Raw genomic sequence first — 19,330 nt, forward strand, 5'->3', positions numbered from 1 at the left:
TGCACCAGCTCACCAACACTGAACAGCGGGGTAACGCAAGAACAAAGCCCCCGACCCCACGTCCTCTGGCTTCCCCATAGGGTGGGCAGTGGGCTGGGGAACCTGCTGGCAGGTCGAAGGCTGTCTCTTGGGACCGTGGGGGTCCTGAAGCTGTCTGGGGTGCTGAGGGGGGCACCCAGAGGGTGACAATGCTGTCTGCCCCCCTTGCCGTGAGCTCAGGTCTCCATACGACTCGCTCAGGACTAAGCCGGTATTGGGTGGCTTTCTTCTGCGAGAACTGTGACCTCTACATCCAGGGACAAAACAGAACCAAATCCAGTGTCCTAATTCTGATCTGCTGCCATGGCCGAGTCAGGGCACTTGTTGGGAGGGAGACACAGCCAGGGCAGGGCTGAAAGCCGTGAGAGGAAGCCAGATCCAACCTGCTGAGTCTCACAGAAGGCACCCAGCTGTTTGTCGGGGAGGAAATGCCTTCTTGAGACAACAGTGCATGTGTGATGGTGGCCGGGGCCCAGACCACGGCAAGCAGGCTGGAGCCCTGATGTGCAAGGGCTGAGCTGTCACCATGGGGTGACTCTGGCCTTGTGTCAGCATTTAATTTTCTTTTGTGTATCTGAGGAGCCACCTGTGTGTCCCCCGGGGTCCTGGGGCTCCGTGGTGAGCTGTGTCCAGCGAGAGCATTTTCTTAAGTCCTCACGTGCTAAGGGCTCGGATGTACTATGAGCCACAGGGCTATGGTTGGCACTGCTGTGCCCTGCCTCAAAGGAGAGTGTGCTGCTGGGTCATTAAAGGAAAATGTTGGGGGACACCTGGGTGGCTCAGTCGGTTAAGCACCCGACTTCGGCCCAGGTCTCGATCTTGCGGTTCATGGGTTCGAGCCCCGCGTTGGGCTCTGTGCTGACGGCCCAGAGCCTGCCAGCCTGCTTCGGATTCTGTCTCTATCTCTCTCTGCCCCTCCACTGCTCACACACACTCTCTCTGTCTCTCTCAAAAAATAAACATTAAAACAAAATTTTTTTTTAAAGTTGGGTTTCACCAGAAGTGGGGCTCTTGAAAAGTAAAGGGTGCGACAAAACCCCCGTGAGTTTAGTCTGGGGGCGGCAGACATTTGTGGTAACGGGCCAGACAGTAAATATTTCGGGCTTTGTGGCTCAGCTGCCACGGTAGCAGGAAAGCAGTGTAGACACACGTGAATGGGTGTGGCCGTGTGCGGCTAAAACCGCATCCACGGCTAAAAGGCATCCACGGACACCGGGATGTGAATTTCATGTCATTTTCATGTGTCACAACAGCTAACTCTTACTTCGATTCTTATTAAGTCTTGTTTCGCTGGGGAGCAGCCGACCCTGGTTGAGTTGAAAGAGAAGGGGGAGCACGAGAAAGGCGGGGGGCAGGCAGCTCCGGCTCCTCTGTGTGAGCCCTGCTGGCAGTGCTCGCCACACAGTGCTCGCTGTGGAAGCGCTCCACGGACACGACACAGCCTCTGGACCAGGGGCCTCTGGGCCCCGACAGATGAACGAATGGGGTCTAACAAAGACAGGAGGAGTCCCACAGTGCACCAAGGGTTTGGCAGAATGGTTCTTACCCGGGCGATCACACCGGAGATGAACACGGTCGGTTTGGGTGGGCTGCAAGACAAGAAGGGAAAAGGCAATTTCAGGGAACAACTCACAGAAGTGGAGGGAGGCAGGCAGCGCGAACTGGAGGAGGTGGGTTTGGGGGAGTGTAACAGCCGGTAACCCGGGAGGAGGGAGGAAGGGGCAGCCGACCTCCTCTAGTATCGCATCCCACCCCCCGCTGGCCATTGGGGTCCTTCTCCTGAGGCTGAGTTCGGGCAGGAGCAGGAGACCAGCAGGCAGCAGTTGAGGCCTGTGCTTTCTTTTGTTGTCGTTCGGGGGGCTGTCCCCAAATTGAGGCTAGGGGCAAGCCCAGGTGTTTTTGTTTCAAGAGACAATGGACACAGGTGCTTCCTGAGGCAGGGAAGAAACAGGGTCGCACTGGGCTGAACTCGGAGACCCCCACTAAGGAGGCATTCTTCCGGGGCCCTCACAAGGTCCGCGGCTTCTTTCTGGCAGCTTCTAACGGGTGAGATCCCAGGGCCGATGCAAAAGCTCCTGGCCCCTAGGAGACCCAAGTATTAAAAATGCAGGGTCCTTGAGAAGCTATTGTCATTTCTTAACACCTCAAGTCATATTGAGCTCGCCCACCTGTCAGCAAGACTGGGGAGGTGGGGGACAGGACCAAAGCAGTAACTGTGCATTGCTGAAACGCAGACAAGTTCAAACATGCTGAAGTCAGTTGTCATTCTACCAAGTGGAAATGATCGCAGTTAATAGATGGATATCCATCCTGTGTTTCTTTCTGTGGACAGACACACTTGTTTTCATATTAAACTTCTTACAAAAGAGTCACGTTGTTTTCTGTATTTAGGATACGCCGAGCATACTTTCATGTTAGCATACACTCTCCTGTGCATTTTCTTTTTTTTTTTTTTTTTATTTTATTTATTTTTGGGACAGAGAGAGACAGAGCATGAACGGGGGAGGGGCAGAGAGAGAGGGAGACACAGAATCGGAAACAGGCTCCAGGCTCCGAGCCATCAGCCCAGAGCCCGACGCGGGGCTCGAACTCACGGACCGCGAGATTGTGACCTGGCTGAAGTCGGACGCTCAACCGACTGCGCCACCCAGGCGCCCCTCTCCTGTGCATTTTCAAAAGTGGCTGCACGTCATTTAAAAGTGGCTGCCATCATTTAAAAACATGAGAACACAGTTCCAGGGAGTACACAGGTGTGCACCCCCTGAATGCCTCCACCAGAGGTGAGGGGACCGGGGAGCAGGAGGTGAATACAACGCCAGCCTGGCAGGGAGAGGGTAACGGGGGGTGCGGGCGGCTCCGGTGGGTGGACAGCCTTGCTGGGCAGACAGAGGGGGGTCCATCCCGTGAGCTGCCCAGCTCGCCTCCCACCTGCTCTGCCGGGCATCCTGGGAAGGAAACCACTTGTCTTAGCTTTGTTTTGCCGCGGGCAAAAGTCCCAGTATTCGGTAAGTTCACTGTTTATATCCCTAACAGTTGAGCTAAAATACCCCAAATTCCCCCAAGTGATTTCTGTCACTTCAGGAGACTAAGAAACTTCAAGTCTTACTAAGCAGCACAGAAACGTCCCCTACGTGGCTGGTTTTCTTTCGCTTTTGCTGTGTGCTTAAATGGGTTGATTTTTTTTTTCTTTTATTACACATATGATTTGGCTACAGGATCAATAGCCAACCAGAGATGAATGAGTTCAACGCAAGTGTGAGTCCCCCACGTGGTGTATTTGGATTCTAACATTTCATACATGTTTTAGAAAGGAATATGGTCCTGGCACCATAAAACTTTCTTACATTTTGAGTGTTCCTTTAAAAATCTAGGAAGAGGGGCACCTGGGTGGCTCAGTCTTCGGCTCAGGTCGTGATCTCGTGAGTTCGAGCCCCGCGTCGGGCTCTGCGCTGACCGCTCAGAGCCTGGAGCCTGCTTTGGGTTCTGTGTCTCCCTCTCTCTGTGCCCCTCCCCTGCTTGTGCTCTGTCTCTCTCTCGAAAGTAAGATTAAATAAACCTTAAAAAAATTAAAAATAGATAAAAAATAAAAATCTGGGAAGAGCCTAAAGTAGGGACGGTTCCATTTCGTCAACTAATCACGCAGCATCACCTTCCAGGGAGGCACCGCCATTGTTTTGTACCAAGAGCGTATGATTGCTTGAATCATCTCCACTTTTCTTGGTTTTGTAACCTCAGTCAAGGCTCTTAAAGGCAGTAGAGACAGCTCCCTCCCCTCAGCAAGAACTGGGTGAGAAAGTCTCACCCACAGAGAGTGAATCTGGTCAGAGTAAATATACCGTAGAGTGGCTTCCCTGGTCCAAAGTGAGCCCCAAAAGGTGGCCGAGGAAGCGTGAGCCATTATCTATATAGAACACGTATGCCTGGGCGTCTGGGTGGCTCCGTCGGTTAAGTGTCCAATTTCAGCTCAGGTCATGACCTCGCAGTTTTTGCGTTCGAGCCCCACGTCGGGCTCTCTGCTGGCAGTACAGAGCCTGCTTCAGATCCTCTGTCCCCCTGTCTCTCTGCCCCTCCCCTGCTCGTGCTCTCTCTCTCAAAAATAAATATTAAAAAAAGCCCACATATGCCCTCTCTCTCTCTCCCTGTCTCGTTCTATACGTGTATGTATACATTCGTTATTGGAAAACGGACAAAAGCAGACAAGACAAAAAGTTAAAATCACGTGTACTTCTACCTGTGTGTATAAAACACACAGATGCACATTTATGCCCAGAGCCAGACTATAAGGAAACTGCAGCCACATCAGCAGGTTACGCTCCTGGGGGAGTAGCACCTGGTTCTGGAGAAAGGAGGTGGCCTGTCGCAGGCAGAGTGCCAGCCTGCAGTGGGTCCCACGTCCTGAACCCCTGGAACGCCCGGCCCCCTCCGGACGGCAGTCCCTGCCCGTGGCTCCTGGGATCTGGTCATCGGCGCCCGCTCCCCTGTGTGCGTGGAGGAAGGGTCTCCGGACCCTAGGAGCCCCATCACGGGGTCCCACGCTTCCACCCGATGGCCCCCTGACCCTCTTCCGAAGTGCCCTTCAAAGTCTGGGTATTTCCATGCAAGTCGGTCCCTGTGTGTCTCCCACGTTAAACACGAGGGTGGGTTCCAGTCCTTGCCTTGAGAACATCTCGGGACATGTGTGTCAATGATCCTAAGAGGTCACTAATGGCCCTGGTCCAGCCCCAGCATCAGAAAATGCACGTGGAGGGAGGGAGCGGCCGTGCCTGGAATCTTGACTCCCACAGGCTCCCCTCCAGGTGAGTCTCTCAAAGAGACCTCCCCTCACGACAGTAGAGCGTCCAGAGCGACTCTGGGGACTAACAGAGACCCCGAAATAAGAGCGCCCCCAGCCCGGCTCCCTCCCTAGGGGGTGTGCAGGGGCTGTGGGCACAGAACCTGAGGATGGTGTGCAAAATGGCACTCCCCTCGCCGACCCCCGTCTTCCGGAGGCACCTGCGCCTTGACGAGTCCTTACTTAAGCTGTTGGGCTTTAATGGCTTGCTGGATTCGGCTCATAAAGGGAAAGTGTGTCCGTGAAAAGCAAGCTGGACTCAGAGGAAAGAAATACGCTCTGAGAACAGTCTGGGCGATGGGTGGGAAGACAGCCGGGTGCTGGTGGCTCTGTACACCAGATTTTTAAAAAAAATTTTAATATCTATTTACTTTTGAGGGACAGATTGGAGTGGGGGAGGGGCAGACAGAGAGGGAGACACAGAATCCGAAGCAGGCTCCAGGCTCCGAGCTGTCTGCACAGAGCTCGATGCGGGGCTCGAGCCCACAGACCGTGAGGTCATGACCTGAGCCAAAGCTGGACACCCAACGGACTGAGCCACCCAGGCGTCCTGAGCCACCCAGATGTCTTAGGGCATGTATATTCTGTACAAAATGGCTCTTTAGGGTTGCAATGGAGGGAGGAGAGTTTCTGAAACATTCTGCTGAAATTCAGGAACCACTTTCTGGTTAGGGGTGAGAAGAGGGAACAGGTGACGGGCGCATATACCCCATGGCGCCTTTGGAAAGGAATCCGGAAACGGTGGGCAACCCAAATTGCAGAAGTAAACATTAACATTCCATATTAATAGAAATATTACAAGATAAGTAAATACTAAAAAATTCAAAACTCAAATATCCTCCTTTCCAGCCTTTGGTTTTTGGTGTTGTCTTAAGAAGTACACGGCGGGGCGCCTGGGTGGCGCAGTCGGTTAAGCGTCCGACTTCAGCCAGGTCACGATCTCGCGGTCCGTGAGTTCGAGCCCCGCGTCGGGCTCTGGGCTGATGGCTCAGAGCCTGGAGCCTGCTTCCGATTCTGTGTCTCCCTCTCTCTCTGCCCCTCCCCCGTGCATGCTCTGTCTCTCTCTGTCCCAAAAATAAATAAAAAAAAAAAAAAAAAAAAAAGAAGTACACGGCACTGATCGTGCCTACGCGTATCACAGGCTTCTTGCCGGGCGTACCGGCCCGCACGGGCCCACAGGGTTGCCCAGAGAGCTGTGCAGGGGTGAGGGGTGTGGCCCAGGGAGCCACTGAGGCCACACCACCCCCACGTCTTGGCCACGGCAGGCCCCATTCCTTTCGCCAGGTGCGCGTTTGTGACCCCCTGTTCAAAGGGACAGGAAGTCGCCCTCTGCGCACCCAGAGGGCCGATCTGGGCAGAGGAGCACGGGCGCCAAGCTGGCTTCGGTCTGAGCAGACTCTGGGGCGCAGCCAAAACTAGGCATATTCCATCCAGTTAAGCCGGCTCGGAAGCGGCGGTGAAGACCTCAGACTTCATCCGGCTTCCCTGTGCTCCCGCGTCTCCATCTGTCGGTGCTGCTAAGAAATACAGCACCGGAAGCCACAAGGGGAAAAGCCTTGCAGATTTTTAGGTAGGTTTTTTCCCATGTTTTTTATTTATTTTTGAGAGAGAGTGTGAGTGGAGGAGGGGCACAGAGAGCGGGACAGAGAATCATCCCAAGCAGGATCCGCACCGGCAGCACCGAGCCCGGTGCGGGGCTCGAACCCCCAACGGTGAGCTTTCAGGACCCGGGCCAAAATCAAGAGTCAGACGCTTAACCCACCAAGCCAGCCAGGCGCCCCTGCACTGTTTTAAGTTTTAACAACACATTCAAGAAATGTGCTGTACGTGCACACTCTTACCTAGCCTGCAGGGGAGGCCCGGGCCCGGGCTGGCTCTCGTCAGCGGCAGGTACACGATGCTCCCAAAGACGGTGTGCACTCTCCCCTCCCCACCCAGTCTGCTTTAAAATCCCATCTAGCTCAGCAACTAACTTATTTACCGTTGTCGCCGCTGTAAATCGTACAGCTGTACAACTGAGTGGCAATACGTTCACGATGTCACGCAGCCACCTCCACCGCCACCGCCCGTTTGCAGGGCTCTCGCATCCTTAGGAGACACTAGTAAACAGCAACCCTCAACCCCCTCCCCACCCCCTGCCCACCCTCCTCCCCCAACCCCCTCCCCAGTCTCCTCTCCCAACCCCCACCTCCGGTCCCCTCCCCAGCCTCTTCCCCCAACCCCCTCTTCCAGCCCCCTCCCCAGCCTCCTCTCCCAGCCCCCTTCCTCATCCCCTGCAACTGCTGTTCTACTTTCTGTCCTAAGAAATCAAACTACTCTGGGCACCTCATATGAGTGGAATCACACAATATTTGTCCTTTTATGCCTGGCTTATTTCACTTAGCATAAGGTCACCCAGGTTGTAGCACATAGCAGAGTTTCCTTTTTTTTAAAAAAAGTTTATATTTATTTTGAGAGAGAGAGGGAGGGTGGGAAGGGCAGAGAGAGAGAGAAGAGAGGGAGGGAGAATCTCAAGCAGGCTCCACACTGTCAGCTCAGAGCCTGATGCAGGGCTTGAACTCACTAACCGTGAGATCATGACCTGAGCCGAAACCAAGAGTCAGACGCTTCACCACCGACTGAACCACCCAAGTGCCCCAGAACTGCTTTCGTTTTGAGGCTGAATTATATGCCATTATATGGGTAGGTCATGTTCTGTTTTTCCATTCATTGCTGATGGACATTTGACTTGTTTCCACCTTTTTGGCTCTTGTGATTAATGATGCCATGAACACTGGTCTAATAGGATCTGTTTGAGTCCCCGCTTTCAAATCTTTCATGTACACGCTCAGAGGCGGAACTTCTGGGTCATACGGTAATTCGTGTTCAGCTCTGAGGAACCGCCAAGCTGTCTTCCATAGACGTTCCACCACTGAGGTTCTCCCCAGCAATGCACAAGGTTCCAGTTTCTGCACATCACCAATACTTGTTCTACGCTGGGGTTTTTTGATAGTAGCCATCCTAATGTGTGAAAAGTGGTGTCTTATTGTTTGGACTTAGCAACTAATTTTTTTTTCAAATTTTCATTTAAATTCTAGTTGGTTAACATACAGTGCAATATTGGTTTCAGGAGCGGAAGCCAGTGATTCATCACTTACATACGACACCCAGTGCTCATCCCCGAAAGTGCCCTCCTTAATGTCCATCACCCATGTAGGCCATCCCCCCCCCCACCTCCCCTCTCCCCGGCCAGCAACCCTCAGTTTGTTCTCTGCATTTAAGAATCTCTTGTGGCTTCCCTCTTTTTTCTTCCCTCTCCCATATGTCCGTCTGTTTTATTTCTTAAATTCCACCTATGAATGACATCATAAGGTAATTTGTCTTTCTCTGATGTATTTCGCTTAGCATGATACACTCTAGTTCCATCTATGTGGTTGCAAATGGCAAGATTTCATTCTTTTTGACGGCTGAGTAGTATTCCCCCTCCCACGTATACATATATGCACCACACCTTTATCATCCATCAGTCGATGGACACTGGGCTCTCTCCAGAGTTTGGATATTGTCGATAGTGCTGCTATAAATACTGGGGTGCACGTGCCCCTTCAAATCTGTATTTTAGACTTAGCAAACCAATATAAGAATATGCTTTCTGGCAGCACAGAATACTACATATCCATGTGTATTGATCAGTCGTCCAAGGTCTTTATGACACAAAACGCCCCCCGGAAATCTTCTTCCCTTCTCTGATACTAAAAAGGCTATAATCACCTGTAAGGACATACGGCAGCTGCCTGTGACAAGATGACCGAAGGCTGACCTCTCCCATGCTACCTAACGGTGACATCTAGTTCCACGCGGCTCCTCTTTTGGCACAGACTGTGTTGCGGATTTTCATCAGGGTTGGCCAAGGGGCCCCCTAGCTCTTTGTCTTTTTCCACCTACTATTAATAGAATCTCAAAACTGGTAAACGATTGTTCGTTACATTTGTCTAGTAGAAACGCTTTCTAAGCTCCTTGAGATGTGGTAGCTTAAACGAAAATTCACCAACGAGAAACCCCGGTAAGAGTCTGCTTACAAAGCTGTGTTCGCAAAAACACACATATTTTAAATTCCATTAGGGCTCCATGCACAGCATAACGTACATTTCCAAGATTCTATAAACTGTGATCGCGGCTTTGAGGATTTATTTAATCTGATGAGAATCATTCTGACAGATGTTGTTTTGAAGATGAACATTACTTTCTCTCAGGAAACAGAGAGGGTGAAAAATATTGTTCCTGCCCTCCCCACATCCTCGGGCTTTTCCAGTTTTTAAAAAACCACACTTATCTAAACTTAAAGGAATTGCAACCGAGGCGGAATTAGCAGGGATTGGCGCCTCAGAAACGGCTTCTTATGTTATCGGCAGACAACTCCAAAACTTCCTCACACCTGCCCTAAGCAGCTGCCAAATATGCACAGAGTTTTCCAAGGCTCACCTGTTCAGGACCACATCACAGTCTCGACAGGGTCCTCTGTCCTGAACTACAGATCTCATTATTTATTTCCGAAGTTTCCTTGATGAACAAGCTCCATGCTTCCTTGGCATCCCAGACAGGGGACGAGGTGCCAGGAATGCGTGGTGGACGAGTGTCCCCGTGGAAGGCGGACGGCCCTCAGGACTGGGTTTTCTGGTCTCGTCTTTAAATAAAAATCCCCAGGGTTGAGAAAACCATTCATGGTTTCAAAACTCTGCTAAAAATCTAAAACAGCAATTATTGAAATAAACGGCCACATATTTAACTTAACGCAACACATCCAAATGACCGTCCAACATGGGATCCACAGAAAAAGCGTCCAGATTACTTTACATTCTTTTTGTGTGTCTTAAGACCTCACGACCCGGACTGTCAGTACAGGCCTCGGGAGACGTGACGTTTTCTGTCCACTCTGCCAGGGGAGACTCGGCCGCCCTGGGCGTTAGGGCCGGGAAGGAGGCTAATGCGACCTGATCCAGCTTTCCTCCCTGTGGACGGCCGCCCTGGCCCGCGCCCTCGCGTCTCTGCACACGTGAGCCTGGGGGCCCTCGGGGAGGCCTCTGCACCATCTGGGGCTCCATCCCACGACCAAGGCCTCTTCTGCGGGACAGGCCTTCGATGTTTGAGGAGGGCTTCCACAAGCCTCGGGGACACCCCCTTCCCAGGCTAAAGGACAGGACTGTAAATTCCTTCACTGTCTGGGGCCCTCCCCCACGACTTCCATTCCAGTGTGGTCTCTTGACCTTTGCCCTGAACCACACCGACACTCCAGATGCACCCCAGCAGCCCAGGCCTCTGCGGGATGCCTACTGGGTCCGGGAACGTTGATGCTCCTCTTCCTCAAAGCTACGGAGAGCAGCGCGGCCCGGGGAAATGATTCCGGGCTCCCTGGCAAGGACCAAAACGCTAAGCTTCCCAGGACTGCTATCGGTAGGCAACATGGTGGGCGTGATTTGAATCCACTGCTCTGCAGCAACCCTGCTTTCCTAGCTGCTTACATGGAGTCCTTCCTCCTCCTCCCTTTAATTCCGGGGAGCATCTGTTCTAGGTTTCTGTGAACGGCTGGTGATGTTTTATGCCTACATGAGCGTTTGGTCTATGCCTCCCCAAGTGTGCTGGCAGAGATTAGGGTAGCTTGGTTGCTGCGTAGGAGCATTTTGGGATGGGGACACACACACACACACACACACACACACACACACAGTGATCACTAGGACTGGGAATCCAGTCAAGTCACCCATCCCACTGCAAGTAGTCAAAATGGCGGCAAAGGCATTGCTGGAGAGTTCTATTTAACAGAATTATTTTCATGTTAGTGCTTTTGGTCTGGGTTCAAGGAAGGCCACTATGTTACCCTCTGCAAGTATTTTCTCCTCTTCACGTAAATGCACTCTGAAAATATCAGAGGGAGATGTTTGTATACAGATGGGGTCATAAAAGCCTGTAGCGCGTTGTTTCTTAATTTTTCTAAGGGATGAGAATGATCTCAGATGATAATAGCTACTATTTATTGACCACTTACCATGGGCCAGGCACTGAGTTAAGTGCTTTACATAGAATTACTGTATCTAACCCCCTCAAACTTGTGAGGCAGGAACTACCATGTCCATTTTACAGATGAAGGAATGATAAATTAGAGAGGTTAAGTAATTTGTCCGAAGGCTGCATGGCCAAGGACCGTGATGACACGTGACGGGTTTTGTGGCAGGAAAGACTTGGTAGAAAGTGATCTGAAATGCTCAGTACTGAGGCCACCAGCCTCTCCTCCACCCACAGCTCCGGGTCCCAGAACAGGAGACAAGGATGGAAGGAAGACTGGCCGGGACGCTGGCAGTGGTCAGTGGTAACCCAGCACCATCCAGAAAAGGCTACATCAGGACCCAGGAGCGAGTCATCACGTGATACCCCTTCCTGGTAAGAATACAAGTGTGCGCCCAGAAGGGGATTTTCCCTAAAAATCTCCCGAACAGTCAGAGTTGTCTGGTGAGTCAGGGAACAGTGCTTACATGAACACTCAGGCCCAGAAGGGCTGTGTCAGAGTTTTGATTTCACTTTCCAATAAGCAGCTAACAGTTCTGTGAGAAGAGGCCTCCTCCCCCGAGGACACACGACAGAAGCCACACACCCCCCCCCCCCCCGAATTTAATCTGCGGGCTGCTCACAAGAGGCGCCGTGCTGCTCCCAGACCACAGAGACTTTCCGGGGTGCTGTGTGCGGTCAAAAGGGGAGGAAGAGGCAGGACCCACCCAAATGCAGCCCCGCAAATGGAAACACAGTGCACCTGACCGCAGATGACTGTGAGGGCTCCTCTGTGGCCCCAGGCGCTGCCATTTCTCTCACACGCCTCAGCCTCGGCCACACTGACTGAGCCCCCCGGGGCCACAAAGCAGGGCTTTCCCCTCAGGGGGTGACCCAGCTCCAGAGCCCGGGTGCAGGCGCAGAAGCAGACATGGTGACCAGCTCTAGGACAGTGACGAACAGGGTGCTCTTCTTAGAGGAGGGGGGGGGTCATCGCGGACCCCGACAAGGTGACATGTGAGCTGAGTCACGGGAAGGACACGACCTGTGTTCTCATGGATTTTATGGAAAAGTATATCCCCACCTGGGGTGATATATATATTTCCCAGTAAATGGGAAACAAACCCTTCCTAGCCATTTTTTTTTCTTGACATATCTTTCTGGCTTGGCGTTAATTTATTTGGGTTATTAATTTTCTAGACACCAAAATAATAATTAGCATGGCTGGGGACCAGAAGGAAACAGCTTACTTGACTGCATTTCTTTGTAATGTCATTCTTCAAAGACTGACAGTCAAGGTTGTTGGGCGGCCCACAGCACTCCCACAAGAGGGCGCTGCTGGTCCTTTTGCCGGCTGTAGGGCCGCAAAGCTCTGACGCGCTCCACACCGAGGACAGCTGAAGGCTGGATGTCCCCGGTGGGCAGGGGCACCTCAGGACAGGCGTGTCCCCCGTCTAAGGAACAGGTGATTGTCCAGGGAGTCTGTCTAAAGGGAAATAAAACACGACTCAAGGGCTTTAAATAAAATTCTAAATCTAAGGAGAAATAATCTGGAACCCAGTTCCTTCCGGATTTGGTATGTGGAGTTTGTGGATCTTTTTTAAAGGGCCCGAGCAAAGGTACGTTTCTGGGAGAGAATGTCTGAGCCTGTGTTCAAACCGGTCTCCTAACACCTTATTTTCAAGGAGACGACTGAGGCTCGGGGTCAGGAGTGGTGCCATGTCACCCCCTTGCTCACACCTACTGAGCATCTGACTTTGGGGCAAATCCTTAGCCAGGCCTGATCCTCCTGAGTCCGTCCTAGAGACGCGTGGGGGTCCAGGTCTCTGAGGGCTTCTCAAACGACTTCTATCCAGATGACATTCCACCCACAGATACATGGCTCACTGTTGGCCCAGATGCCAGCACTTTAACCCCTGCTATTTAGAGAAGGCTGTCAGCCCAAGTCCTGAGTGTGCAGGATGAGTGTGGTGTAGATGTGAACGATGTGTTCTACCGACACTCAGGATCCATTGGGAAAGCTACTGATTGTTTCAACAGGACCTGGGAATCTTCATTTTCCCTCTAGACACATATTTCCAGAAGCTACTCTAAGCTTAGTGCTCCCATCGTGTGACTGATGGAATTCTCTTCTTCTCTTTGTCCTTACCTCCTGTCCCTGTTCACTGGACACAGAGAAGGTCCATGCAGCAAGCATTCTAATTGTTAGCTCACATCTCACGGACTTAATGCACAGGGTCGTCCCAGCCAGAGGGGGTGTCTGCGCGCATCACAAGAATGGGTTGACCACATTGGATGAGGGAAACCACGCTTCCGGGAGGGGTGTGGGTGGGCTGCAGGGTGCTGGGCACCTGCACGCTTTAGAAAATCCACCTCATTCGGCCACTGCCTCTGTAGAAAGTTCAGGAAAGATGCAGAAGCACAGAGGAAAGTGTGCAATGGAGCGTTTGAGGACCCTGGCTTTGGAGACAAACGGCTCTGGCTTCAAATCTCAGATCAGATGAGTAGCCTCTCTGGGCCTCAGGGTCCACTTGTGTAATGGGAACACCACCTCTTTCCCAGAATAGTTGACAGTTTAAATGGAATAATGTATACACTGGGCTTAGAATTATGTCTCCGCCAACAGAGTTACATTAAGTGGTAACAGATCCTGAATTAATTTCCAAAATAAAGACAGCCCACAAGGTGTTATTGTGTCTTCTAAATTGTAACTTAAAAATTCTTTTCCTTTCTTTCTCTCTCACTCCCTTCCTTCCTCTCTCCTCCCTCCCTCTCTCTTGACTACAGAATTCCAGAATTTCTTAGAGCTTCTTTGAAGAATGCCAGGGTTTCCATCTTGTTTTCTCACTCCTTGTTCTGAGCTCATAGGGTCACACTGGGGTAGGAAGGGAGGGTTTTTACAGAGAGAAAAGGTCCCTTACTGCCAGATTCCTGTATTATTCAAAAGGCATTGGGGGGGGAAAAAAGACTGCCTCCTTTATGTTGCTAAACGTTCCAGGGAAGATACCTTTTTAGGAAGAATGTAGATTATCATTAAAGACAAGGGCTAAGTTTAAAAAAGAAAAAAACCAAAAAACAATCTGTGTGTTGTACCACATGGCAATGTAGGAGATGCTGGGAAAAAAGCTTGCCTGTTGGTTGAAGTTCCAAAGCTACACTGTTGGAAGATGTTTGCTGTAGGTGGGTGGCCCCTTGAGAAGCTAAATCAAGGAATATTTTGGTGATACTTGCAAAGGCTCCTCGGTGCCGCCTGGGAAGTTGCTGTTCATAAGTTCTTGTTCTGCAGTCCACTCACTCCTTACAACAGGGAAATGCTCTTTTCTCCGGCTTAGTTTGTATAATTATCAGACAATCTGTGTAACTATCATATTTACGCGTCAGATTTTTTAAACGGTACTTCATTTCCGTTAAGTAGCATTGACACTTAAAGCTATTCCGTCTTTGGTTCTGAGTACATCCACGTTTTGGGGTCAGACTCTTGAAGTTCAATTGCAGGGAATGCCGGTGAATAAATAGTTCGTGCTGAGTGGGTGGGTGCTAAAATCAAAGTATTTACTGTCTGTGTTCTGAAATCAGGTCCAGTCGGCTGTTCAAGGTCATGGGTCACGTTTACAATTATGTGATTTGGGGAGGAGGGTGTCCATAGTTCCAAGTATGTATTTTCTCTAGCTGTTACAGCTTTAAGTAGGAAAGTGATTGTGTAAGTAGGAAAAAATCTGACAAGTGTTAACAGAATTCCCATTAGGATGATGTACAAACTGACACTGTATCAAATACAGACACCAAGCATCTCACGTGGTCTCGGTCCACTTCCAGCTCCAGGAGAACAGGTGGCTGGCCTGAAACGGGACCAGCCAGCGTGAAGACGTTTTTTCGGGAAAACCCGACAAGAAAAAAGGAGAGATGCCAGATTTCACTTGCTCTCAGGAGACTTTCGGCCACGGGAGCTTTGCATCAAGCAAAAGTCAAAACATGGCCTGGGAGGACTGAACACGGCTTAGGTTAAAGTCAAGTACACGGGATGATGGACAAGAGCTTTCGGATTTCTCTGTTGCTGGATTCGCCTGTAATTATATCCTTAATCCACCCTCCAAAGTCCTGGCAGGGAGGGATTTGGTGAGCTGACAGCAGCAGCAGGAGCCCAGCCAGCCGGGCAGGACACAACATGCTGCTGCCTTCGAAGGACCCCGGATTGCAAATTCAGCTGCTTCCTGACTGAAAACACTAGCTCCTGGACCCTCCTCGGGTCACGCCGCACCCTCATGCTTTTTCAGCAATTAACAGAAATAGAGGAGCAAAGTCAAGCACCCAGAAATCGAAACCCACCTCTAACTCTGCTTACTTTTACAAACCAGTTAGTGAGTTACGAGGACTTGCATTCAATCCAAGAGCCCCGCCCTCCCGCACCTGTTTAGAACAGAGGCTCCGGAATATCCAAATAGCGCGCGAGCATGACCGGGACAGGCCGTGGTGTGGACTAACGTCTAAGTCACTTACGCTGGTGAGAAAAGCACTCCGGGCACTGACTAACGTCCTCCTTCACTCCCTGACACTGAACGGTCCTGCTGCTCTGATCCCGGCGACCAGCTCACTCCCTGGGTAAATTAATATAGTCAGGACCCTAAGGTTTATTTGTGGTTTGTCTGTTGGTATCAGTTGTTTATTCATTCAACAGACACACGTCTAAAAGTACCAAGCACGCCTCAAAATCGGGCAGCGTTGGAGTTTCATCTGACACACTTCCTGCTTCCTGCTGTTCAGCAGCTCGAGGGACACCGGGCTCGCCCCCACTGCTCGTCACTGTCTCTTCTCCTCCACTAGCGAGTGTTCGGTGATCATCCGTTGTCTGGGACTCCGCAGTGGGGGCTGGGTGGAGGTGGAAGCCATCAGAGAGCTGGACCCAGGGGCCCCTCGAATGTCATCAAGGGGGGACTCCTGTGAGGTTTCCCAGAAGCGGAAAACAGGTCATCATGATTTTCCAGACACAGGTCATTCCTGTTTCAGTGTGGCCAGTCTCCGTAGCAACCATAAGAAAACTGAGCATATCCTTGTCTTCACCCACAGGAAGGACTTCCACGGGCTGATTCTCCGTCAAGGATGCAAAGTCCCCCAGGGCTGCTCCTGGGGACCCTGGGGAACCAGAGCATCTCCCTGCACTTGGTGAATAAGGACCTCAGGTGGAGGAGGAAAGAACAGAAGCACGGGGTAAAGCAAGCGTCCGACACATGGCGCCCTGGACCCCATGCCCGAGGCTCTCGTTACCACTTCCTCCTTCCAAGTGCTCCCTTTAGGCACCTGCTACCTTTCTTTCCATGGGGACAGCCAGAAACCTGCTTTTGCCACCAAAGAAGCATTCGACGTGCCTTGTATGAAAAAGTGAAGCAGATAGCAGAATGGTCAGGCAGTTCCGTGGCGCTGAAAAGGAGAACAGGGCCACCAGACAGAAAATTGTGACAGCCAGGTGGCAGCACACACTTGAGACTCAGTTTCCTCACCCGAAATACGGAACTAATAACTCCTCTGGAGCTCAGGGGAATTTGGGGAAGATCAAGTGAGCTCCATGTGGTAAGGCAGGCTGCACATAAAAGCAGTGACTCAAGGAGAGAACCATTATTAGATTCGTGGGTAAACTGAAGATATATCGAGGCCACATTAGAGAGGGGAGGGAGGACAGGGTGATGGCTATCATATGCAGAGAAGTCAGAGCAGAGAAGCACATCCTTGTGCCTGGAGGACAGCTCCCGGCACCCTTAGGCAATGCTTGGGGACCACGGTGCGGATGTTGCCAGGTGGGGAGAGGACTGAACCAGCAATGACGTGGAGGCCAAAGAGAGACTGTCCCGAGGCCACGGCCATACAAAGTGAGGCTCAGGCTGAGGGAGTGAGGGAAAGTGTAAGAACAGCAAGGTTATAGTTCAGAGTGTAAGAACTCACTCCTCTGAACTTCACAGCAGTGAATCACAATAAATGTAAATGAGCTAAACTGTGATGCAAACAAGGTTGGGACACCTGCTGGGCCTGCAGGAAGAGGCATTTGTTAGCGTTGGGAGAGGTGGACCTTTCAGTTGAAGAGTTGGTTCTGGCTGTGGAGCTCGACCCGACACAGCTGAGGTCTAGGACAGTGCAGATGCCAGTGGCATTGGGGGGTCTGCACACTGGGATCTCTGCATGCCACCAACATGCCCGGGCCCCTGCATCGAATAAGCATTTTCTGGGAAACCACTGGTGCCAGCCACAGGGCTGGGTACTGAGGACACAAATGGGGCCTGCCCTCCTGGAGCCTAACTGCATGAGGGCCCTGGGCTCCCCAGGGTGGACTGGAACTCAACACAGACCTAACCTACTTGCCAGTGAACCCAGGGCCCTTGTTTCTCTAGGTCACATGCTCTAGATAAGATAACCCAATTTTGCTTTGCATTTTGTTAATCAAAACCAGAATACACTGCCTGACAAATGAGAGTCCTCATGTGGGCAGTGGGAGAGAATATTCTCTTCTAGAAACTCTGTGGGTCCTGGAGGAGGGGGTGTAAACCCCTGTGTTTGCACTGTTCCATAGCCTCAGGTAGGCATCTGATGATCAAGCTGTCACCTAGGAAACCAGAGGGACAGACCACAAGGAAAGGTGCTGCCCGGGAGGAACTGGGAAAGGTGAGGGGCAGGGCACCTGTGGGGGCAAGGCAGGGACTGGGGCATCCACTCACTTTGAGGCTTTTCCTAAGGAAACAAAGGAGATACGTAAACAAAGCACCCAGATCAAAGTCATTTGCATCCATGCTGCCTGTTTCACAAAGGCAGCCAGAATGGGAGCATTTGCTTGGAGCACTGTCTTAAGGAACTAAGTTCTATCAGGTACAAAGGACCCTAAAGGGGAGCTCTTCTTAAGCTCAAGATGCAATTTGTGCTTTTCCTCGGCATTTGCCTCAAAAAAGTGCTGATCTGACTAGAAAGGAAAAGACAGCATCTTTTTTTTTTTTTTTTTTTTTTTTAAAATTTTTTTTTCAACGTTTATTTATTTTTGGGACAGAGAAAGACAGAGCATGAACGGGGGAGGGGCAGAGAGAGAGGGAGACACAGAATCAGAAACAGGCTCCAGGCTCTGAGCCATCAGCCCAGAGCCTGACGCGGGGCTCGAACTCACGGACCGCGAGATCGTGACCTGGCTGAAGTCGGACGCTTAACCGACTGCGCCACCCAGGCGCCCCAAAGACAGCATCTTTATGGTGCAGTAACACGGCTGGGAGAGAGTCTTAAACCACTCTCGGTGACATCCGTACAAACATTTTCTGCAATGCAGTCTTCAAAAATGATACAAAGGCAGATGGCATGTTTGTCTTCCTATATTTTCTAGGAAAAAGAAGCAGCTAAGCCCTGCTGCGTCCTCCTTGACCGGTGGAGGGGATGCAGAATCAGCCTCAGCTGTCCCTGGGGTGGTCATGCGTCCCTGATTCCTGGGGCTGCTGGCCCGGCCTCGGTCCTGGCATAATTACTAGCCACACCACCTTTCACCCTCAAACCATACCGGTCTAAACATGTTGCAGGGTCACTCCAAGCCGAGATGCAGAATTCTAGAATGAACCTTAACATTCCTTTTAGGAATTTCGTTGTGCACGGAAGAAATGTTAATGTCCCCTCTGGTCTATTAACACTGAGTCAGCTGGGAAACACCTGCTCAAAGGCCAGCTAACATGTTATCTTTCCACTGCCTTCCCCGATCTGCCGGCCTGTGTGGATTCTTTCCCAGCTGTGTTCCCGCAAAAACTTCCCACTTATCCGTGCAGCGTAGACTTTTGCACAACGAGTTCCCCTTGAAGGTCAAGGATGGTGGTGACAATCTGTTGTTCCGAAGCACCGCAGCGTCTGGTGTAGACAGAGCTTCAACAAATGCGGCCAATGCCACGTGAGCACGGCTGGCCCCGGCTGCAGCAGAGGTGGGATCGAATTACCCCAGGGGATTAATTGGGGATGTTTGTTGCCCACGTCTTGGAAATGCACGCGACTCCTTGTGTATGGAGGGCCTCAGAGGTTTGCAAGGGAGCCATCAGAGATCAGGTGGATTTATTTTTGTTACCTACCGACCAGCTGGTGATGGGGAGGGAACCTGGGGTTCTTGAATTAGTAAACGGCTTGAATTAGTGAGAAAGGGCTGAGGCTAAAAGGCCCTTCTTCAGATCACCTCACGTCAAACTTCCATCGGTCGGATCTTGAAGGACATGGGTGCTAGGGGCAGAAAAAGGAGAAGGAAGGCTACATCCTTCTTCAAACCATTCTCAAGAGTCTGAATTAAGACATATAACAGGAAAAACCCCATCGTCTTTCTATATGGCAATTCCTGGCAGGTGCCAACAAGGGCTGGATTTCTTAGCAGGACTCTTCCCGTATTTCCCTAAAAATCTAGAATGGGTCAAAAAGTACAGGTAACCAGACTGAGGTCCCGGCTCAAAG

General features: G+C 51.2%; 1 protein-coding gene across 1 annotated transcript in view; it reads right to left on the minus strand.

Annotated features, from left to right (window-relative positions):
* The window catches only part of DAP (death associated protein), a 65,613-nt gene that overhangs the window by 1,878 nt on the left and 44,405 nt on the right, over window positions 1-19,330 (minus strand). The window contains exon 3 of the mRNA XM_086676140.1: window positions 1,586-1,628. Within this exon, the coding sequence (XP_086532266.1) occupies window positions 1,586-1,628 (43 nt within the window). The remainder of the gene's footprint in view (window positions 1-1,585; window positions 1,629-19,330) is intronic.

The sequence above is a fragment of the Puma concolor genome, chromosome A1 (assembly GCF_028749965.1).
Source record: "Puma concolor isolate L17-30 chromosome A1, mPumCon1.1.hap2, whole genome shotgun sequence".
Lineage (NCBI taxonomy): Eukaryota > Metazoa > Chordata > Mammalia > Carnivora > Felidae > Puma > Puma concolor.